General features: G+C 35.1%; 1 protein-coding gene across 3 annotated transcripts in view; it reads right to left on the reverse strand.

Annotated features, from left to right (window-relative positions):
• LOC128204200 (uncharacterized) overlaps positions 1–25,343 on the reverse strand; it is a 42,055-nt gene that overhangs the window by 13,445 nt on the left and 3,267 nt on the right. Inside the window, exons 2-11 of one of the 3 annotated variants that reach the window (XM_052905580.1) lie at positions 23,121–23,180; positions 14,363–15,220; positions 12,686–12,844; positions 12,341–12,548; positions 7,456–7,705; positions 6,845–6,944; positions 6,496–6,613; positions 1,383–1,442; positions 850–909; positions 53–121 (exon numbers count right to left, since the gene is read on the reverse strand). In XM_052905580.1, coding sequence (XP_052761540.1) covers positions 53–121; positions 850–909; positions 1,383–1,442; positions 6,496–6,613; positions 6,845–6,944; positions 7,456–7,705; positions 12,341–12,548; positions 12,686–12,844; positions 14,363–15,103 — 1,765 coding nt within the window. In that variant the 5' untranslated portion in view covers positions 15,104–15,220; positions 23,121–23,180. Of the gene's footprint in view, positions 1–52; positions 122–837; positions 910–1,382; positions 1,443–6,495; positions 6,614–6,844; positions 6,945–7,455; positions 7,706–12,340; positions 12,549–12,685; positions 12,845–14,362; positions 15,221–23,120; positions 23,181–25,343 lie in introns of those variants that run through there. The other 2 variants (XM_052905579.1, XM_052905581.1) reach the window with 2 other exon arrangements.

Genomic DNA, 25,343 nt, shown 5'->3' on the forward strand with positions numbered 1-25,343 from the left:
GTTTTCTTCTGCCTTTGAGTAAATGAATCCCACATATTTTGAACACACTTACCATTCTTACCAAAGTCTACGCTTGGTTCCGACAAATCAGTTTTCCCAGAGCCTGCCGAAGATGTGTCATCTGTAATAAATGTCTCGAAAAATAATTGTTCGTACAAGTATGTTCATAGATTGATTGACAGATTAAACTTATATTGATTTAAGTTTTAAAATTATTTCAACATTCGGCCATATATACTTTAATGGATCAATATTCAACTGATAATCGTTAAGAACAGACATGTCTAATTTCACTATACATGTAAACAAAATATTCAGTTTGTCGTCTGCAATATAAGGCAGTGTTAATTCAACTTTATCATATAAATGGTTGGCGTCTTCATTATCTACTGATTTTCAACATGGTGTACGTTTGTTATGTTTAATGACCAAATGTCGGTTAGCCAATAAACGTTTTTTTTCTGTTGAAGAATGCCACAGATATCACTTGTTCGTACATATCTGTCAAAGTTTTCATTGAGAGACATTTGAATATTTGGTATCATCCTTTCGTCTTTTACACGAATATTATTCTTCGAGGTTCTACATTTTGCCATGCATATGGTAAATGATTTTATGAGTTTTAATGTCAAAGCTCACTGCATATATTTCTACTTCTGTATTGTGTCATGGTACCGACGTCTTTCTTACAGAAACTGTCATTTTCACAGTTTCTGTAAGACATGGAATAGATCATGAGATAAGAATTTTATTAGCGTTAATTTTAAGCGTTTAAGTGAAATGTTACGTTAGTTGTTTGAGCTGTTGAATAAATGAATCACTTATGAGCACACTCACTTTCATACGTACCAACGCTTACGCATGGTTCCAACAAATCAGATTTCAAAGAGTCGGTCAAAGATGACTCATCTGTAATGAATGCCACAGACGTCATTTGTTTGTATAAACATGTTCGACAATTAATAAATAAAAATTAATAACAAAATTGCAATTAATTTGATTATTGGCTCGCAGTGGAATAATATTGTTAAGAGCAGAAATGTTTAATTTTATAACAATGCAGAGATTTTGGTAAATCCATAAATTCAGTTTGTCCTCGGCAATATAATCTAGAGTGTACAAAGACTAATACGTCTAATGACCAAATGTATTGTTGATTTGTCGATTTGCCCATACATTTGGAGAGGTATATTTGAAAGAATGTCATTGACATCACTTGTCGTACTTACCGGTCCAATGTATCATTGATACACCTTTGCTTGGTTGGAATCACCTTTCGTACATGAATATTTACATACAAATGTTGCCTTATACATACTTAATTGATATATCATAATGTTGGATTGATCTTTACTTTTTCAGCCTTATGCATGTATTCCTACCTCTATGTTCTGTCATGGTTCCGACGTCTTTCTTCATGAATTGTGTCATTGTCCCAGCTTCTATAAGACATGGAATAGGTAATGAAATAAGAATGTTATTAGTGTTAAGTTTGAGACTTAATAAATTGATGTCGTATGTTTTATTTTCAAATGAGTGTGCATATTACAGGATCTAACAAAAATGTTTTATTGTTTTATTTGCTGATGTTTATTATAAGTGATAATAATTCTCATTTTATAAACACAGAAACAATGTAAATTGCGGGAAGGAAAATAACGAAACTATGAAAAAAGAGCAATACTGCAATAAAAGAAGTTATAGTACTTGTAAAACACAGACAAACCCTTTGTCGATAGAACAATGTAAAAATGTTTTATTAAAACATATACAAAACGTCTGCGTTTGGATGACAATACATAAATAAAACCTTTAAGGTTAGGTACCTGATAAGTGCGCGTGTATGTACATGCTTTTCCAATGTACGCAAAGCTGATATAATCAATTGTGATCACTATGAAATAGATAACCAATGATGTTGCTACCTTTTATCGTATAATATTTGCTGAAAGAATCAACTTCCTAATTTCCGTTAAAACAATGGCCGTACTACGAACACACTAGCCGGGTTATTTAATTTTACATATAGCATCATTATCATTTGAAGGAATCTTAGTTAACTCAAACGTCTCACATACACAATAACTATTAATAGAGCATATGAATTTCTTTGTATCAAGTAATTGGGTTTAGGTCTTAGAATTAGAACCCTTAGAACCGGTTTATAAATAAAGATATAAGCAAATTAAACTGCATTGATGAAGTAATAATACAAATATGACTCAGAGATATTCACAATCATAGACAAAATCGTACAATTTTTTAAAATTTCGAAGGGAGACTAAAAAGTCGCACATTCTGCACCTATTGTGTCTGAGCTAGCGCACTAATTGTAAGCCTCCCACATAGCATTATTTCGCCTCATAGGTCAAGGTCACACTTAAAGGTCAGTAGAGATTGATTTCATTACAGCACTTTAACGCCTTCAAGCTGAAACGTAGCTTTATGGAATCATAAACCAGCATGGTAAAGTATATCTCGCATAACATTCGTAGCATTCATTCGTGCTTAAGTTCCATTGGTCAAAGTCAGACCTACTGGGAAATAGAACAAGTTTAATATTGTCCGGATAAAAATGACAGTATTGTACAGCTCCTGAAGGAGTGGCGCGCATAGATATCCTGTTTCTGCATTAGCATTCAATGTCATATATATGATGTTAGATTAGTTTTGAATACTTATTTTGCCTTTAACCTAAAATAAGCTCCATCTGTTGACAACTTTCTAATTCTTTCTCAACTACGAAGTCATATGCGCAGGTACATATTTATTCGTGCTGTTGGCTAATGATAACTTTTCCGAGTGTTTCACCAAATAAGTTGCTAATTTTGCTTTCCTTTTTTATGTCTTCGTGGTATTCGGTACACGATTTCTCATAAGGATTAAAAAACGCATTCCAGAATATCGACAGCAATATCGTCATATGCATCATAATTTTGATCTGCGTCAATCGGAATGAAACCTTTTGCATGAAAGAAAAATAATTTGCAAAGTTGTTTGTCTTGAACAAAACTGTGCGTTTTAAATCCCCGCGGCGTTTAGATATTGCGGTTAAAATCCACGAGAACATATGCCTTTTAAAAACTAGTTGGTGAATACCTGCAGCTATAAGAGAGTTGTCGCTTATCCCGATACGCCGATGTTTGATTTTAATCAGGGTAATCCGAAGATGTCTTGAAAACGTTCAGGCGTCATGATAATATTGATATCAAGTTTTCTACAACTGCGGAACTTACGTTTTCCTTTTTGTGCTTAGGATTTTTAAAACCGGCGGCGTCAGAAAAACAGTTCATCACATTGTTAATTATCCAATCAACGTACTCCAAATATCTCCGAAGTTTTGTATTCTTTATATTAAACATAACTTATCACTTGTTCAGACGTTTACTTCTTCAAACTTTTTATTTCAACAGCAAGAATTTAACAGACGGCGTTATTCTGGGCATTTCACTCAATGCCGATTTAAATTGCCGAATTTCTTGTCGAAACAATAATTCACTGGAAGCCGAGTGTACTGGGAGCTTAAACTAGTAAGCATGGTCATAACTTCACAATTTCCCATCATTTATCAATAATTAATACATATGTTACTATATAAAGTAACACATTTGTACAGGGTTTTCGCGATTATTTGCATGACTCAGCGATTATCAGTTCTGCGGCCCGGGCCGATTATCGATTATCAATTTGCGGCCCGTAGAACGTTCGCACGTGAATTCAATTTTCGCCTAATAATGAATTTTGGCGACTGTGAAATAATGTTTTGACTAAATAATCAAAATTTATTGATCTGCTTGAACATATTTATTGTTAAAATCTTAAAGGGAGGCAAACGTGAACGCAGTTTAGGAAGATATGCTAGTGTTTGATAACCAGTGTGGACCGTTAGAGTGGCGTTTTTCATTCTGCGTTGACATTCAAAAAAAACAAAACAAAGGGAGCGGCAAAGTTGAATTTACTTGAAAAACAGCAACTGTTCATGCATGTTGACATCATTAATACGAGGTATTGGTTTATCTAAGTACAAACAGTCGCTCTACTTGCTAGGTGTTCATGTTTATTAAATTGAATTCAGTTATTCAGACAATGAACAGAAAGATGTCAGTGATTCGTACTGAAATATTCGGATATACGTTGTGGACTGTTCAAAGTGATCAATTGAAATTGGAATGGGAACATAAAAGTGACAACAAAATGCTGTTTGCCTGTTTGGCTCACTCTCAAAAACGAAATAAAAGCAAATTTAATTTGAGAGTGAGTTAACTCATCGTTGGCAAGCGAGAGCAAAATAAGCACAATTGGATAGCAGGTAAACTTAAAAAAGCAAACTGTAGACTTACAAATAAGAAAAACATACATATACGACTACGTCTCGGGCCATTATGAGTCACTCAGGCCAATTATCACTCAACGGCCCGGCTACGCCGTGTATTAACCTCTAATTACTTAATCATATAAAAAAAAGCCTCATCAGAGCAAGCATTAACTTGAAAACAATGAAGAACAAAGCAAGCCAGACATATAAACTGATAAATTAATTACAAGTACTCAATGACCAGATACTAATATCACTTGAATACGAAGGCATCAGTCTAATATTTTTATTACAAGTGTAATGTACCCCTTCATGGATGAGCTAGTGATACTATCATGGAGATGATTATGTGCCACCATACACTTCTGAAAGCATCATCAATTATGTTTTTGACGATTAAAACACAACTAAAACCTGTTGTGCTGTTTATTCAAGAAGGGAACTAAACGGTATGGATGCCTGGATGCAGCAATATTGACACGTGACTTAAGAATTGACACAGCTCCTTGGTTACGAATCTCAAATAGACTTGAAAGGGAAGAAACGAATTTGAAGTTTAAAGTTTTAAGGCATTATGTAGCTCTTACATAGAGTGGACTTTCCATTGGGGGTTCATTTAAAACATATTCTTTTAAACTATCGCTCTCTTTATGGTAACCACTTTTCTAGATATTGCTTTGCTCATATGGTTGGGGTTATGGTTAGCCGTCCTTAGCGTGACTAGCCTGTTTCAAAATAATGACAGATACTAACCTTGCCCGAAATAATACAGATGGTCTTTAGCTGAATTATAGAAAGTGTCTCCATATACAATGCAAATGACAGGTACAAGCCGAGTAAGGAAACAAGTAAAGTAAAATCCTTCGAGGCTAGGGCGCAAGACAAAAACGAAAAAGTAAAGAACAAAAAAGAGAGACACCACATGCATCTTGTGCCATCGTGGTATTATTCAATTTCCTTACGGATGACTTGGCTATTCATCAGAAGGGTCATTATTAGGAAGAACTTTGTTTGAATAATGAAGGAAAGTTTATTACTTCATAACTATCCGCATACAAATGAAAATAATTATTCATTCCATTTTTACGTTAATGTTATACTTGGAATCGTATCATTACACAGCTGGAACAAACTTGTAATAAAATTGTAACCATGCATTTTCAGGCAGCACAACATGAGTATGTGTACAAAGGTTCAGAATGGCTCAGATGAAATCAGAGCCAACTAATTTCAACGCCATTTCATCTTTTGAGTTGAGAAACACAGCAATTAAGAGAAGTCAGAACTAAATCGCCTTGGTCGTATTTCCAAATCATTAATTTTTACTTTAAAATCCACCATGTCAGAAAAAATAAAGTGATTCCCAAAATTGTGATATAAGAACAGTATTTTGAGCATCTTAAATAGTTTAAAGCAGTGTATCTGAAGCTAAACAATAGTAGTCTGGAGGTTTTGTTGGTGTTTGTTTAGTCTTATTTCATCTGTATCATACAGTTATGTTGTACACTGCTATCGAATTTAGATCGTGATGAAGGTTTTGTCATATCGCGGTTCAGGTAAACAGTAATATTGAATTGCAACTTCATTGATACAAAAACAAAGTCAGCTGACGACAGGATATGGGATGTAGATGGAGGGTGAGAGGCAGCGGGGTGTTGTTTGATAAAACCTACCCATTAGAATTTGGCGATTTGAAATATGGACTTTTAACCATGGTCATTCAATGTCATACTTTGCTTAATTGCATGAATATCTATTTCGTACAAACAATACATCCGGTCGTGCCGGTTCCTTTGTCTGGCTACCAAACGAGCTATACATGTGAATCGAAATTTAATATATCAAGATTTACATAGTTATTTGGCATTAAAATGGAATTTCACGCCTTTGAATTAAACTTGAACATACTAATAGATTACTGACGGATTTGACCTGACATTCATATTCTATCAGTTGGATAAATTAGATAAGATAACCTGATTTTGATCTGGTGGTAAATGTCCAAACGTAAGAACAATATTTGCAAACCAAATATGAAATTTTTAATTTTTGAAAGAACGCGAAGCTGTGGTTTTAGTCTACTTTTAACCGATAATACATTGGATAAATGACATTGCGCTTATCCAATCGGAGCGCAAAAATAAAATAAACAATGACGTCATAATCCCTTGTGGGCGTACCTGATTGTACTGCCTTAACCTCGAAGCCCTCGGTCAGGTTGATATCAGCCAAGAAGTCCGGATTTTCACTTTTCGTTATTGCCTGTTGTTTCACATCAGCTTGATCTCTTTGGGCAAACTTTAACAAAAAATGAGACGGAAATACATAAGACCTGCTTGAAAGCCATTTTAATGTCTTATTTAAAGTGTCATTGTGCATATTTCCTTGCTTAAATGGTATTAATTGAGAAACAAATAAAATACATACTTGTAGGACTTCTGAGGAGGACAATTAGTAATTAAAATGATATACATGCGTTACTTTGTCGACAACACTTGACGATGAATGTGCTGTCGCTGCTTCACTCACATTCTTTTTTCCCAGCTGATGTATTTCCATTGCAGCATCAAGAATGTTCTGTGGTACATCAAAACTCTGCCACTCTTTGCAATTGGACTGTGAAACATTCCTTTTAAAAGAAAACGTTATGAGTATAAAAAAGCAAATAAAACAAAAAATAATGTCTAAGTGAGCAATGTTTTTTTTTATAAAAAAACGTTATAGATGAATACATAAAGATGGTATATTTGTTTGATTTTTTGGGTTAGATTAAAATGTATTTCATCCAGTGTTTACAAAAGGCAATATTTTCACGAATGGCACAACAACAGGTGAAAAAAACAACATTCCGATATCACGAGTGAAATGAATGTTAATCTTACACCAACATTCAGCACATTCACTCCTTGAACTTTAATATAATTTTAGGCACATTTGAATATGATAACGGTTTCATAAATTATTAAAAAAAGGATCTGCACAGCATAATAAGTGTAACGTTACTTTTCATAAGCACTATGAGAAACAGAATGTTGAAGAGGAGTAAATTATCTAACATTTTAAAATAGATGTAATATTTATACTTTGTGGTAAGTGACCATGCAAACAAATGTACAATATTTTTTGAAAATATCATTTACCCCAGTTTATGTTTAAAGGTTCTCCCAAGAAGACTTCTATATTTAATCTGTGCACGTGGTCGTCCATGCTGCAGGTACCCTAGAAGCCAAACACTTCCAGTCTTATCATTCATTAAGCATAGCAAGAACCCTTCCTTTGTGAACAATTGCAAAGCTTCTTCTTTTATCACCTGCACAGCAAAGCGTATGATATAATATGGTTCCTTTGTCAGTGCTTCTTCCACGGTGATGACGTTGAAGTCATCAATGGCTGTAAAACAAAAATAATTATCAATATTTGACAACTGAATTTCAATTCGCACATTATGTTGTAATCATAAGATAATTTAAAACCAAAACAATCATTTTGACCATTTTTTTACTCCAAAATAACCCTTCTTTTCAAGTAAATCCCATATCCCTTTAAAAACACAGTTGAATATACTAAATAATAAGGTAAATTTTCCGCTAATAAGGAGTGTATTCCATAGCTTTATAGCCAGAGAGTAAAATGGATATTTCACTTCCTCAAGACACTGAAAACTTAAAAACTAATTAAGCAAAAGTGTGTGTGTTTTATTCTTGATACAGGTTTTTTAGGAAAATCATAATTTCAATACACCTCTTACATTTTCTTTTGAAAGATAGCAAGTCTACTAAGATCAATAGATGATTGGACAGAAAGTTTTATTTTTTATCTCGATTATCAATTCAACATAATTTTGATGCAGTATGTTAAGACGTTAAGACCACATTACAATTTGAAGTAGTTATACACTACAAAACACACACCCACATATATAAATGTGTGTGTGTGTGTGTGTGTGTGTGTGTGTGCGTGTGTGTGCGTGTGTGTGCGTGATGATATATTAAGATAAAACACATGTTCGGTAGACACATTCCAATCTAACAACATTGGTGATATAAAACATGGTACTGGCAATATAAATCATTGATACCGTCAAAAATTAAAAATACACATGTGCACGTTCAGCGGAAGCATGCCATGCCTGACAACATTGACGATATAAAACATTGCACTGGTATTAGTTTATGATTAGTATTATACAAAAACATGAGATTGGTTGATGGAAATAAAATGTAAACATGTGCCTGTCCAAAATAAACACACTTCTATTTCATATAACTAATGGCATTTAAACACAATTTAAGTCGTGATGGTGTCACCGCGAGGTTAAGTCATAATGCAGCCAAATAGCATAGGCAAACCTTGATAAACTGGAATAAACAATCAAAAGGTTTGATTTAACTTCCTTATTGTAACAAAGCAATTTGGGAACTTTGATGGAGGACACAACATCCCTATACTCTATCATGAGGTTAAGTTTCATCGATATTTGATAAAAAAAACATGAGTTAATTAAAGCTTCAATACAATGTTAACGAAACTACACGAACGGACGGTCAGTGCGACTACCACAAATCGCCCAAATAGCAGTAAGACCCTCACAGCAAATAAAAAGAACCAACATGAACATTATCGGAAATCTTAAAGTGTGTATGTTTTGTCGTCACTGAGCGATACAACGAGAGCAACGATATAACCAGGCCCCAATTTCTCGAAACTTCTTAAGTCCTTTATAACAGGATTAAGCTAATCTCACTATTATTGTTGTTCTATAAAATGTGTTATGTTTACTTCTTCAAGAACCTTTAGAAATTGTGTAGGAATAATCGGTATGGTTATCAGAATAAACCATTTATCATTTATCAAAATCCATTTTCAGTATGTATTTTGGCTAATTGAAATAAGCGACTTAAGCCTGTTAAGCTTAAAAAGTTTCGAGAAATTGGGGCCAGGCTACATCAATAATATAAAGATTTATTAACGAAATGAAAAATGATATTACATTGTTTGAAAATTCAAACACTGACATATCACTTCAATATGTTTCACTGTTTGAACTTTTAGCCCATTCTGAGGTTTAAATCAAACGTCAGCACGCGCAGAGCTTGGATGCAATTTAACGACCTCATTTCCGAAATGACTTTATGTTCGCTTAACACTTTGCGCGCTTTTCTGGGAAACCATTTACCATCATAATATATATTTTAGGCAAATTATTAAAAGAACAAGAGCTGTCACAGAGACAGCGCGCTCGACTATTCCGCCGCTTTTCATGTAAGGATTGAAAAGTTTTGGCGAAACATGCATAGATAACTGTTATATTAGATTTCAATGCAATACATGGTGTGCTGAGATATTAACATAAATGTGGTTCCATGCAAATTTTAAAGAGAATTTCTAAGTGTAATAATAAAGGGCCATTATTTGCTAAATACAGTTATCTTACTTGGTTATTCAATTAAGTTGAGTGGTTGAATACCATTGTATAAAGTCTCAATGCAATACATCAAATAGTTGCTGAGATAGTATCCTATGTGTGGTAACATGCAAGACCTTAACCAGATTTTCTAAGTCGCATAATAAAGGGGCAAAAATTATATATTATAAAAGATAGAGTTATCTTACTTGATTTAAAAAGAAGGTTAAATAGATGGGAGCCTGTGTGTAAAGTTACAATGCAATACATGAAGTATTCGCTGAGGTATTGACTTAAAAGTGGTTACATGCAAAACCTTATCCAGAATTTATATGTCGAAAAAAAAGGGGCCACTATTTTAATTTAATGCAAACTGAGTTATCTTACTTGGTTATTTAAGTAGATTGGATGGTTGAGTAATTTCTAAGTCGAATAATAAAGGGCAATTATTTGGCATTAAATGTAAACTAGAGTTATCTAACTTGGTTAACTAAGTAGGTTGGATGGTTCACTACCATTGTATAAAGTCTCAATGCAATACCTCAAGTAGTTGCTGTGATATTAACCTATGTGTGCTTACACGCAAAACCTTAACCAGAATTTTTAAGTCAAATAATAAAGGGCAATTATTTGCATTAAATGCAAACTAGAGTTATCTAACTTGGTTAATTAAGTAGGTTGGATGGTTGAAAACCATTGTATCAAGTATCAATGCAAAACCTCAAGTAGTTGCTGTGATATTAACCTATGAGTGCTTACACGCAAAACCTTAACCAGAATTTTAAGTAAAATAATAAAGGGCAATTATTTGCATTAAATGCAAACTAGAGTTATCTAACTTGGTTAATTAAGTAGGTTGGATGGTTGAAAACCATTGCATCAAGTATCAATGCAAAACCTCAAGTAGTTGCTGTGATATTAACCTATGTGTGCTTACACGCAAAACCTTAACCAGAATTTCTAAGTCGAATAATAAAGGCCAATAATTTGCATTATATTCAAAAAATTGTTATCTAACTTCATTAATATAGTATATAAGATAGTTGGGAATACATATCCAAAGTTTCAATGCAATAACTGATGTATTTACTGAGATAATGACTTAAAGGTGCTTACATGCAAAACCTTAACCAATGTGTGACGCCAACGCCGACGCCGACGCCGCCGCCGACGCCGACGCAAGGGTGTGTAGTATAGCTCTCCTTATTTTTTGAATAGTCGAGCTAAAAATTCATACTCCGTCGGGATTGTTAACCTCCAGTTTAAAGAAATCGGTCCTCTACATCTAGTTAGAGCCAACGAGGAATTCGAGCCAAGTGTGTTCGAGCCAACGGGGTTCGACTGTATATCAAAGTTATTTGTACGCACGTGTCACTACTTGAGTTTTGGCATTTATCCCGTTGTGGATTTGGATGCCGATGTTTGTTTTTCCTCAGGGATAGTCTCCAAATTACTTAAAATCATTTGGAGGACATTAAAATATTGAAATTACGTTTTTTTTAACTAGAAATATGCCTTTTATAATCAGGATTTCAGACACCGGCGGCGTCAGTCAAACAGAAAGTTTATCGCATTGTTAATTTTTCAATCAACATACTCAGAATAACTTCGGTATTAGGATTTTTTACATTAAAAACATCTTAAATCTAGTGCAGACGATAACTGATTAAACCTTTTTATTGCAACGTTTAAAATGAATTGACATAGATTTCGGTCATTATGCTTAATGCTAATTTCATTTGCAATGAAATATATTCAAAGTTTTGCCCTTTTAACAGCATGTGAGCTGTTATTAAGACTGATAAGGCAGCATTACTATAAATAGATTTTGATGAATTTCATCGTAATTGTAATATTGAAATCAATACAATGTTTGACGTCACACAATAATTTGTCACAAGTCGACCGTTGTTCCTTAATACATGTCGTAGAGCAACATATATGATGCGGTAGAGTGTCTGCTTGCAGAGCGAGAGGTCGTTGGTTCGAACCCCACAGGTGCACAAAACAATTTGTGCAGTCTATTGACTTGAGTAACTCAAATTAAAAGTATTTAGAGAAAACCTTTCCTTTATATTATATTACTGTCGATCTTGACAAATACTCAAAAGTAAGTCCATACATAGCAAGTGTAAATTAACTTATTGAACGGAAACAAGCTTAATAGTACCTTTTTCAACAGTTGCCAAGTGCCAAATGGTTCAATGGTTATGGTAAAGTTCGAATTGTACAATTGCGCTTGAAGTGCATACATGATGAAATGTGAAATATTCGCAAGCAAATATTAAATTAAATTATTAGAGGTGTCTTCACTTTCAAACCATGAAAACAAGGGATTTTGTAAATGACTGAAATCGAAACTCGGGCGTACTCGATACATCGTGTTACAACAGACTTCAGGTTGGTCCTAGTTGATTGTTTTCTTTAATCTATTGTAAGAGTATGCTCCATGAAGGCCTGTTGCAAAAAAATAATTATCCAGTAAACTTATAGACGAACATGAATAGGTAAACATTTCGCTCTTTGTAAGTTTTGCTGTATGAAAACAAGAAATAAATCGATCAAAATCAATGAAGCTTTCGTCAAGACAACTATAATTGTATTAAAACAAAACCACTGACCGTCCTGTTTCCATTCAATCAACTCTCTTGTGTCTTGAATGGCTCTGTCTGTAGCATCGTGTTTAACTGGGGCAATTATATCATCTACTACGTCACCTATGTCCGATGCTCTTTTATCTAACCCAGAACTCAACTCTTCGAATGCGTTTTTAATGTCAAGTACTTCGGCGATATCAGAGTGTTGAATCAAAAGTTCGTCTCTCTCCAACTGTAAAGTAAACTAGTTCATATTAACTTATAGATTGTGTTTCTACGTCGATGTACAAAAACCTGCAAAGCATGAAGGATGTGTACTATTCGAACATTTAAGCGATCGCCTTCATCCTGAATACCACAAAGTCTTACCATATCGAGTTGGTCGATGGCATCTTGCGCAAGGGGATTGTTTTTGTTAAAGATTGGGTCAGCAAATAACGTCTTCAGATCAGATAACCATAATTTCAAATCCCAGTCAGAGATATTCAATCCGGGAGCATGGCGCACACACTTTCCGATATCACGAACCTGCAGCAAGGATACATTATAGTATGTACATTTATGTAAGCTAACATCAGTTAACCTGTAATGAACGTAAACTAAAGGTATATCGCCCGTATAACCTCCGCCGTCAACTGTAAATGGATGTAAGCTAAAGGTATTATGTCAGTTAACATGAAATGGGCGTAAGCTAAATGTTTATAATCCATTTACTATTTATGGATGTAAGCTTGGGGTTGGCTTCAACCAATTTTTCATCGATCATTTAAGGACTTAAGCTACATGTGTAAAGTCAGATTTGTATATGTAAATCGTTATTACTTTTCAGCGTTCCACAGTATAGCTGGAAATATTGGCTTTATGATACGGGCAGTTAAACCGGAGGTCAGTTTGTTTCAAGTGACCAATAGGCGATTGTATTTTGTTATGATGAGTATTTTTATCCAGTTGAAAGTTGATTCAATTCTAGCTCACACTGTAGTCAGGTTACAACCACTTTCATTAATTTGATATTATTTGACAAATTATTGGATTATAATAGTTTGAAAGTGGTAACATCTGGAAATAAATTCATTACTTAATATTCACTATTTAGGACATTTACTGTGAATTGTTATTGAAATTAAAATTGTTAAAACTGTATAAATAAAGAAAGAAACAGTGAAAAATTGTGTTTGTGGTCTTTCATAAAGTTATGACCAAAAATCTAATGTGGCTAAAATTAAAACACCGCCACAATCATACATACTTATTGCAGCTTTGAAAGTTTTATTTGTCTGATGTTAATATAGTGAAATTAGGACTGCGTTGTCGAGAATTTTAGTATCTGCATATAGATGCACTGTAATAGGAAATGTCTTGTATGTAACTTTGACCGAAACCATAAGGGTTGAAGTGAGTAAAATGACCGAAAGCAAAAAGGATGTCACAGGCTAATTGACCGAAAGCATAAGCAGGAAAGCGCATAAATTGACCGAAAGGAAAAGTGATGAAGCACGATTATTGACTGAAAGCGATATGTATGAAGTGCATATATTGACGAAAAGCAAAAGGGATAAAGTGCGTGAGTTGACCGAAGGTCGGAGGGATGAAGAGCGTCAATTGACCAAAAACAAGGGTTATGAATTGCGTAAATTGACCAAAAGCCAAAATGATGACGAACGTAAATTGATCGAAAGCAAAGTAGTCTGAAGTGCATTTATTGGCGGAAAGCAAAAGTGATGAAGTGCACAAATTGGCCGAAACCAAAAGGGATGAATTGCGTAAATTGATATAAAGAGAAAGGGACGAAGCGTTTAATTGACCGAGCACTAAGGTTATGAAGTGCGTAAATTGATTCATAGCCAGAGGTATATAAAAAGCGTATTACTAAATGGAAATATTTGGGATCTCGTTTTTGTTACAAAATAAACCTTTACTAATATTTAAGGTGCAAATCTGACAAAATGTTTCCGTCATTCTGATCCTTCACCTAAGTATAAAGTCTTGGAAGAGAAAAGAATCGCTGCAACTTTGAAATTAACGAATGCTCTACGAGTTCCCTACCTTATAGCATATATTGCGTTGACGGGATAGGTCATCGGTAAAATACTGTTGAAATTCGACACAGTTAATGTAGACAGTTATAATCCCGTTAAAGTCAGTGTCGACCTCATTGTCCACATCTGCGTAGCCATCTGGGGGCATAAAGCACTTGGCAATTTCCCATGCGTTTACACACCATTTCCTTGCATCGGTGTTCCTCCATGATGGAGACCCAAACCTGTGTCTCTGTTCTATGGTGTCCCGGAGCGTATTACAAATGAATTTCGGGCATGGCCTTGAAGAGATGATTTGTCTTGTATGTTGATCCATATGAAATCTGCATCTTCTCGAATTGCAGACTTTATTTCTTGGATTACACGGTATAATTTCTGCTGTCCTGCAGCTATTGCAAATGATTTCAATATCGAGCCCTTTACGGATAAGGTCGGTAACAGTGTTGCGATAGTCGTTACATTTTACAATAAGGCATGGGCGAAAAGAACGCCCCTTGTGAAAGCGGCATTGTCCTGAATTACATATGTTGTTATTTGGGTCACACGGTATAACTTCAACAATGGAGCAGTTTTTACAGAGGTCAGGAAAAAAATGCTTTATTCTTATGTTTAAACTTTTGACGCGGATGTCATCACAGATCTCACAAGCGAACGGAGCGAGTCCCCGTGTTGTTATGTTCAATGCTATTGACATTTTAAGCCAGTTTTGGTGTTCAGGTTTAGTGAACTGTTTCTTATAATTCTCCATTGTTTCAGCTATGGAGTAGAGACTAGATTCAGGTTTTTACAGTGGCAACATCTTCTGTCCTCTATTGGCTTTCTTCTTTCGGCAATCATTCTTTATTAGTATTTGTCTCCTTAACATCTGCAAATCAAAGAAATTAAAGTATCCAAAATGCACTGTTAAGTATAAATCAAATTATTTGACCGGAAAATAAAATTTGGTTAGTACCCAATTTATCCACTCTGTCGAACATTTTTTAGATCGAAATAAGTACCTTTTTATTATTGAAATATATATTATTGGTGTTAAATAACTTAATAGAGGGTGAATATTCTCCTTCAAAGCTGTATATCTAATGCATGATAATGCGTTCGGGTGTTTTCAGGCATTTTGAAACAGCAAATTGATTATGTTATAACATTTACATATATATCCGAACACTCCGGATGGTTGTTATTCAAAACATAATTTCAAGAAAAATATTTGCCAATAAAGGATACTCTCGCAAATAAAACTGATGGACTGTGAAAATGCGCCACGGAGCACAATGAAAATAGATTCGATGAATCATTTTTTTTTTGCAGCACCGTAAAAACATACAAATAGTTTGCGATATTTACTTTATCCAAATGTGTGTATCAAATGTAATTGGTAAGTAACAAATGCTAGTGCGGGTGTAAGGGTTAAACCTTGTTTGTTTTGAAAACAATTGTGACAGGAAGCCACATTAACTATGCTATGTCACTGTCGTTCGCATGATGGTGGGCGTGAGTGTGTCCTTGTGTTGTGGAAGAAACGGAGAACCCGAGAAAATGGCCAACATCAGAATATCTAATAGATACAAACGCGCCTATTTATCATAGATGTTCTTAATGATACATCACCAGTCATAGGCTTTGAAACGTTATAAAAGCGTGTCTAGAATTGTTTTGGGAGATGTATTGGTTAAACATGGATATAAGCGATGTATGTACTAACATGCTTAGAAAACATCATACATCAACACAACGTTCCGTAATTGCTCCGTTTGCGCGTTAACGTACCGTTATAAAAACAAACCTTGACTACAGTACCTGCTTTAACTAAAACATTTGTCAACATTAATTAAACTACTTCAGCTCTCATAGTAATGCCTGTGTCTTTTTTCTAGCAAGCTAAGTCAAAGAACTGTATAATATGACTATTAACTTTAACGCTGTGCTTCCCCTTTAAAAAGTTCCTTTAAGAGCACATTTGCTCCGGCTTGATTCGTTTGTTTGCAGATAATGTCTGTATCCGTCGTTAACTTCAGTTAATGTGTCAGTTTTACTTAATTATTCATTGTTTGCAAGCTAAATCAATCTCTGATATCGCTTCTATTTTTAACTTTGTAATTATTGATGCTTGGACAGATGTGAGGTAATATCCATATAAACTAAGTAAAACCCACTGTTATGTATTGTTCTGGTCTGTTACGTTTTTAAATACGATCATAAGATACCAAGTATATGGTTATTGTAAGATGACGTTACCAACTCGTGATTTGCAATAGACAATTAAAACATTAAAAAATAGAACAAAGTTTCTTTTTTTGAATTCTTTACAGTGTATATTGGCATATCCGAAGTAAATGTACATTTGCCTCAACTCTTTTCCCCGGATATGACCCGGACAAAAACACAATTCCGAATCTTATCAGATAAAGTCTTTTTACAGTGTATATTGGCATTTCCGAGGTAAATGTACATGTGCATCAACTCTTTTCCCCGGATATGACCCGGACAAAAACACAATTCCAAAACTTATCAGATAAAGGGGGTACCTTAATAAATATGTTGGGCAACGAAATGGTTCTTGTGCACTGAGCTTACTCTCATTACCATCGATCTTTATTTCAAGTTCCATTTCAATCCCTTTAGTACTTTCCAAGACATGGCCAGGACGAGCACCGAGGGAGTGATAATGGTTCCTGGGCACTGCCCTTTTTCTGGTTGCAATTCATTTTGTACCAAGTTAAATTACAATCCCATCAGAGGTTTTGAAGATACTTTCTTCAGGTTAAGGATGTGATAGACAGAGGGCAGGAAGAACGCACAGGCAGAAGGACAAAGCGGCTACTATATGATCATACCTTCGGGGGGCATAAAAACATGTGTGTTATATAATGTTCTCTTCCGATAAGAAATAATGTTGGGTCCCCCGGCATTCAAATTTCTTACAGTTACGGGTCGGATACCTTTATATGAAAAGTTGTACCAAGTAACAAAATTGCAATTCACTTGAAACTGTCATATAGAAATGAATGTTAAATTCAGGGATACCTAACCCCAAAGATGATACAAAGCTATTCAGTAAACTTGGCAAATTCTTAAGAAAATTATGTCTGACATTATCTCACTCCATGGTGATATTGTGTACCATGTATCAAAACAATTATTCTATAACTTTGAAATTAGTTCGCTCCACAAAGTCTTATCTTTCCACAAGAGTAAATATCAATATTAAGGGTATGTAATTTTAAGACAAAAGAGTTGTGGTTAACGCTACGTATGGTGTCCGTGACTTAAGTTTCAACAGTAAACACAATTCATTGCGTTCGAGGCTTTATGTACAGCTAGCTCGAACTTCAATCCCTCTATATTATCTGAGCGTCTTAGTATCTCTACGTTGTCAATGTTCAATGCGACTCTGATCTCCGATGAAGGGAATACTAGCTATCTATGTGATGGCCAAACGAAACGTTATGCTTCGTAGACCATATATTGCTGCTGTGTCGTTGGTTGTTCGCTCAATTTTCTATGACTTGAACGACTTAAACGACTTGTAAACAAATGTTTGACTGGTATAACTTGTGTGACTTGTAGGACTTATATGACTTGTATACATTTGTATAGCTCGTTTAAGTTCTATAACTTGTAAATCATGTTGAACCTTTCTGAGCTGTAGGACTTGTATGACTTGTATGACATGCATGAATTGTATGACTTGTGTTACTTGTGTGACTTGTACAACTTGAACAACTTGAACAAATTGAATTACTTGTATGACGTTTATGACTTGTATGAATTGTATGACATGTGGTACTTGTGTGACTTGCGTGAATTGTACAACTTGTATGGTTTGTATGAATTTTATGAATTGTGTTACTTGTGTGACTTGTACAACTTGTACAACTTGTTCAACTTGTATGAGTTGTATGACTTGTGTGCCTTGTATGACTTGTATGACATGTATGACTTTAATTTATTGTATTACTTGTGTTACTTGTGTGACATGTACAACTTGTACAAATTGTATGACTTGAATGACTTGTATGGCATGTATGACGTGTATAATTTGTATGACTTGTAAGACATGTATGCCTTGTATGACTTGTATGACTTGTTTGCCTGGAATGACTTGTATGGCCTGTATGACTTGTGTAACTTGTATGACTTGTATGACTTGTGTGACGTGTATGACTTGTACGATTTGTACAACTTGTATGACTTGTATGAATTGTATGAATTGTATGACTTGTGTTACTTGTGAGACGTGTATGGCATGTATTACTTGTATAACCTGTACGACTCGTATGTCCTGTATAACTTGTATGACTTGTACGACTTGTACGACTTGTGTTACTTGTTTGACTTGTACAACTTTTTTAACCTGTATGACTTGTATGACTTGTACCACTTGTATGACTTGTATGGCCTATATGATTTGTATGACTTGTATGACTTGTATGACCCTAATTACTTGTACGACTTGTACGACTTGCATGACTTGAATGACTTGTATGAATTGTATGACTTGTGTTATTTGTGTGACTTGTATAACTTGAACAACTTGAATGACTTATATGACGTTTATGACTTGTATGACCTTTTTGACAAGTATAACTTTTAATTATTTTATATAATTTGTTTGACTTGTATAACTTGTATGACTTGTACGACTTGTGTGACTTGTGTGACCACTGTTTTGACCTGTATGACTTGTATGATTTGTATGAATAGTATGACTTGTGTTACTTGTGTGCCTAGTATAACTTGTATACTTTGTTTGACTTGTATAACTTGTATGACTCTTATGACTTATATGACTGGTACGACTTGTATGACATGTATGACTTGCACGATTTATATTACTTGTATTGCCTGTACGACTTGTATTACTTGTATGACTTGTGTAACTTGTACGACTTGTACGACTTGTATGACATGTATGACTTGTATTACTTGTATGGCCTGTATGACTTGTATAACTTGTGTGACTTGTATGACTTGTACGATTTGTATTACTTGTATGGCTTGTATGACTTGTACGATTTGTATTACTTGTATGGCTTGTATGAATTGTATGACTTGTACGATTTGTATTACTTGTATGAATTGTATGGCTTGTATGAATTGTATGACTTGTATGAATTGTATGACTTGTACGATTTGTATTACTTGTATGAATTGTATGGCTTGTACGACTTGTATGACTTGTATGGCTTGTATGACTTGTATGACATGTATGACTTGCATGACATGTATGGCTTGTACGACTTGTATGACATGTATGGCTTGTATGACTTGTATGACATGTATGGCTTGTATGACTTGTATGACATGTATGGCTTGTATGACTTGTATGACATGTATGGCTTGTATGACTTGTATGACTTGTACGATTTGTATTACTTGTATGACTTGTACGATTTGAATTACTTGTATTACTCGTATGACTTGTATGACATGTATGACTTGTATGACTTGTACGACTTGTATGACTTGTATGACTTGTACGACTTGTATGACTTGTATGACGTGTATTATTTGTATGGCCTGGATGACTTGAACGACTTGTATGACTTGTACGATTTGTATTACTTGTATTACTCGTATGACTTGTATGACATGTATGACATGTATGACTTGTATGACATGTATGGCTTGTATGACTTGTATGACATGTATGACATGTAAGGCTTGTATTACTTGTATGACATGTATGACATGTATGGCTTGTACGACTTGTATGACATGTATGACTTGTATGACTTGTACGACTTGTATGACTTGTATGACATGTATGACTTGTATGACATGACTGACTTGTATTATTTGTATAACTTGTACGACTTGTATTACCTGTTTGACTTGTATAACTTGTATGGCCTGTATGACTTGTATTACTTGTATGGCCTGTATTACTTGTATGACTTGTATTACTTGTATGGCCTGTATTACTTGTATGACTTGTAGGACTTGAAGGACATGTATGACTTGTATTACGTGTATGGCCTGTATTACCTGTATGACTTGTATAACTTTTATGGCCTGTATAACTTGTATTACTTGTATGGCCTGTATGACTTGTATGACTTGTATGACTTGAACGACTTGTATGACTTGTACGATTTGTATTACTTGTATTACTCGTATGACTTGTATGACATGTATGGCTTGTATGACATGTATGGCCTGTATGACTTGTATGACTTGTATAACTTGTACGACTTGTATTACCTGTATGACTTGTATAACTTGTATGGCCTGTATGACTTGTATTACTTGTATGGCCTGTATTACTTGTATGACTTGTATTACTTGTATGGCCTGTATTACTTGTATGACTTGTAGGACTTGAATGACATGTATGACTTGTATTACGTGTATGGCCTGTATTACCTGTATGACTTGTATAACTTGTATGGCCGGTATAGCTTGTATTACTTGTATGGTCTGTATGACTTGTATGACTTGTATTACTTGTATGACCTGTATGACTTGTATGACTTCTATTACTTGTATGGCCTGAATGGCCTGTATGACTTGTATTACTTGTATGGCCTGTATGACTTGTATGACTTCTATTACTTGTATGGCCTGTATGGCCTGTATGACTTGTATGACTTGTATTACTTGTATGGCCTGTATGGCCTGTATTACCTGTATGACTTGTATAACTTGTATGGCCTGTATGACTTGTATTACTTGTATGGCCTGTATTACTTGTATGACTTGTAGGTTTTGTATGGCCTGTAGGACTTGTACGATTTGTATTACTTGTATGGCCTGTATGACTTGTATGACTTGTATTACTTGTATGACTTGTAGGTTTTGTATGGCCTGTAGGACTTGTATGACTTGTATGACATGTATGGCCTGTATGACTTGTATTACTTGTATGACTTGTATGACTTGTATGGCCTGTATGACTTGTATGCCTTGTATGACTTGTATTACTTGTACGACCTGTACGACTTGTATGGCTTGAATGACTTGTATGACTTGAATGACTGGTATGATGTTTATGACTTGTATGACTTGTGTGACAAGTATAACTTGTATAATTTGTTTGACTTGTATGACTTCTACGACTTATGAGACTTGTTTGACTTGTACAACATTTTTGACCTGTATGACTTGTATTATTTGTATAAATAGTATGACTTGTGTTACTTGTGTGACTAGTATAACTTGTATACTTTGTTGACTTGTATAACTTGTATGACTCGTACGACTTGTATGACTTGTATGACTTGTATGACTTGTATGACTTGTATGACTTGTATAACTTGTATGACTCGTACGACTTGTAGGACTTGTAGGATTTGTATGACTTGTACGACTTGTACGACTTGTATGACTTGTAGGACTTGTAGGACTTGTACGACTTGTAGGACTTGTAGGACTTGTACGACTTGTATGACTTGTATGACTTGTAGGACTTGTATGACTTGTATGACTTGTACGATTTGTATAACTTGTATGGCCTGTATGACTTGTACGACTCGTACGACTTGTAGGACTTGTAGGACTTGTAGGACTTGTACTACTTGTACGACTTGTATGACTTGTATGACTTGTAGGACTTGTAGGACTTGTATGACTTGTATGACTTGTATGACTTGTATGACTTGTAGGACTTGTATGACTTGTACGACTTGTGTGACTTGTAGGACTTGTAGGACTTGTAGGACTTGTATGACTTGTATGACTTGTATGACTTGTATGACTTGTACGATTTGTATTACTTGTATGGCCTGTATAACTTGTATGACTCGTACGACTTGTATGACTTGCATGACTTGTATGACTTGTGTAACTTGTATGACTCGTACGACTTGTATGACTTGCATGACTTGTACGACTTGTGTAACTTGTATGACTTGTACGACTTGTATGACTTGAATGACTTGTATGACTTGTGTAACTTGTACGACTTGTACGACTTGTATGACTTGTATGGCCTGTATAACTTGTATGACTTGTATGACTTGTGTAACTTGTATGACTCGTACGACTTGTATCACTTGTATGACTTGTATGACTTGTGTAACTTGTATGACTCTTACGACTTGTATGACTTGTATGGCTTGTATGACTTGTACGACTTGTATGACTTGTACGACTTGTATGACTTGTATGACTTGTATGACTTGTATGACTTGTGTAACTTGTATGACTCGTACGACTTGTATGACTTGTATGACTTGTATGACTTGTAGGACTTGTATGACTTGTATAACTTGTACGATTTGTATTACTTGTATGGCCTGTATAACTTGTATGACTTGTATGACTTGTATAACTTGTATGACTCGTACGGCTCGTACGGCTTGTATGACTTGTATGACTTGTATGACTTGTGTAACTTGTATGACTTGTACGACTTGTATGACTTGTGTAACTTGTATAACTGTATAACCCCGATTTTCAATTAATATAATTTACCAACACCAGCACCACTATTGATAAATAAATGCATCGCTGGATCCTAGACTTTGATATTTAGAATGCAGTAAACAATTTCCTACGCAGGTCACTTAGTACGAAAACAGCTGGCTCTCAACTATATAGTCTTATGGATATTCAAGGTCAATTGCTTCTGTTTTCTTGTTTTATGTATCCTCGTCTAAATGAGTTATATTATAACAAATATTGTTGATCAGCTTAAACACTCTTTGTCCTTTCAATTATTCAATGATGAATTTACGATAATGACTGATGACCAGCAGAACAGATACTCGACACAGACAACTGGAATGTCAAATTTATATTTTAGATCATGAAAACATTTTTACCTCTGTTTGTTGTTATAGTCCAAACGTCATACTTCGTCAACTCTGGCATTGTCCACTTTTCTGTAGAAAGAAATGTTTTTCATATTATTACAAATATTCTTTATTTTAAATGTTACTCAAAAGGCGACATGTACAATTTTGGTATTAATAATAAAAATTTGGACACGTGTGCGGTTGAGTTCCTATACATAGCATATAAGTATGAGAGAGAGAGAGAGAGAGAGAGAGAGAGAGAGAGAGAGAGAGAGAGAGAGAGATCATTTAATTATGTTCAATAACATGTCGATAACATTACAGTATAAGTAACACTACGCCTTTTTTTAGTACACATAATCCTATTTACCTTAAAATAATCAAATCAAACATTTAAGACGGTTCTTGTTGACTAAATAATTTCTGCTTTTCGGCTTCAGAACTAAGCCACTGGTATCATCGAGAGGGTTTTATCTAATTAATTACCGCGCTTTGCAGGATAACGCTCTTCGTGTGTTATCGTAATTATTGGTCAAGTTCCTTCCATCAGAAATTACTTGTATAATTAAATACTAAATACATGTAGTCTATTGTGAAGAATCGCCGTTTATAAGTGATAAGAAATGTAAAGAGAATTGTTTTGTCTCATCTTTAATTTTACAGTTTAAATTCAAATCAAATTTAAAGCATGTACACAAAGCATTGGACTGTTCTATCGAAGCTCAATGTTAAACTCAGAGGTCATTTGAGTGCAAACGACATTTCATAACAACATTGTTATGCCAGGTAAAACAAGGGAAGATGTTTGCTATTACGCACACCCCACACGTTTACCCAGAACTTAGGTTCCTAATCTACAGTACGACAAAGTGTTTATAACGTTTTGTTCGGGCACTGCCATCCTCCGCAAGATCCTACAAAAAAATTATATGAAGTGAAATCATCTCTATACGTCACTGAAGTTCGTTGGACAGTTGTAAAACGCTTTATGATCATTAGGCAACTCCTTTTATATTTTTTGGTTTACAAGAATTTTTGGAGAAAATGTCCACCGGGTGGTCGAAAATTAAAACAAAACAAAACAAGAGCTGTAACAGTATGTGACGAATGCCCCCGAATGTGACATTGACCTACGAACAAGGTCAGTACATGAAAAGTTGATCTTGCCTTTACGTGTCAAATACATATGGTAAGTTATTTTAAATTGCATCTGAACATAAAAAAATACCACCCATACTTGACAACCTACACCGTTATGTCCTTATATTCAGAATTCCCTTGTGAATAAACACTTAGTGTATCTTTCACCTTAGAGGTAGGGACATGGGTCTTGCACACGACACGACGTCTTGGTATGTGGAACACATGTAGCAAGTGATTTTAAAATCTGTCCATACAAGGGAAAGTAACAGCCCTGACACGACAACCTAAACTCTATGTCCTTATATGCAGCACTCCATTGTGAATAAAAACTAAGTGTGACCTTGACCTTAGAGGTAGGGACACGGGTCTTGCACGCGACATGTCGTCTTGGTATGTGGAACACATGTGGCAAGTTATTTTAAAATCTGTCCATACAAGGGAAAGTTACAGCCCGGACACGACAACCTATACTCTATGTCTTATATGCAGCACTCCATTGTGAATAAACACTATGTGTGACCTTGACCTTTGAGGTAGGGACACGAGTCTTGCACGCGACACGTCGTCTTGGTATGTGGAACACATGTGGCAAGTTATTGTAAAATCTGTCCGTACAAGAGAAAGTTACAGCCCGGACACGACAACCTATACTCTATATCCTTATATGCAGCACTCCATTGTGAATAAACACTAAGTGTGACCTTGACCTTTGAGGTAGGGACACAGGTCTTGCACGCGACACGTCGTCTTGGTATGTGGAGCACATTTGGCAAGTTATTTTAAAATCTGTCCATACAAGGGAAAGTTACAGCCCGGACACATAACCCTATACTCTATGTCCTTATATGCAGCACTCCATTGTGAATAAACACTAAGTGTGACCTTGACCTTTGAGGTAGTGACACAGGTCTTGCACGCGACATGTCGTCTTAGTATGTGAAACACATTTGGCAAGTTATTTTAAAATCTGTCCATACAAGGGAAAGTTACAGCCCGGACACGACAACCTATACTCTTTGTCCTTATATGCAGCACTCCATTGTGAATAAACACTAAGTGTGACCTTGACCTTTGAGGTAGTGACACGGGTCTTGCACGCGACACGAC

The sequence above is a fragment of the Mya arenaria genome, chromosome 10 (genome assembly GCF_026914265.1).
Source record: "Mya arenaria isolate MELC-2E11 chromosome 10, ASM2691426v1".
NCBI classification, from domain to species: domain Eukaryota; kingdom Metazoa; phylum Mollusca; class Bivalvia; order Myida; family Myidae; genus Mya; species Mya arenaria.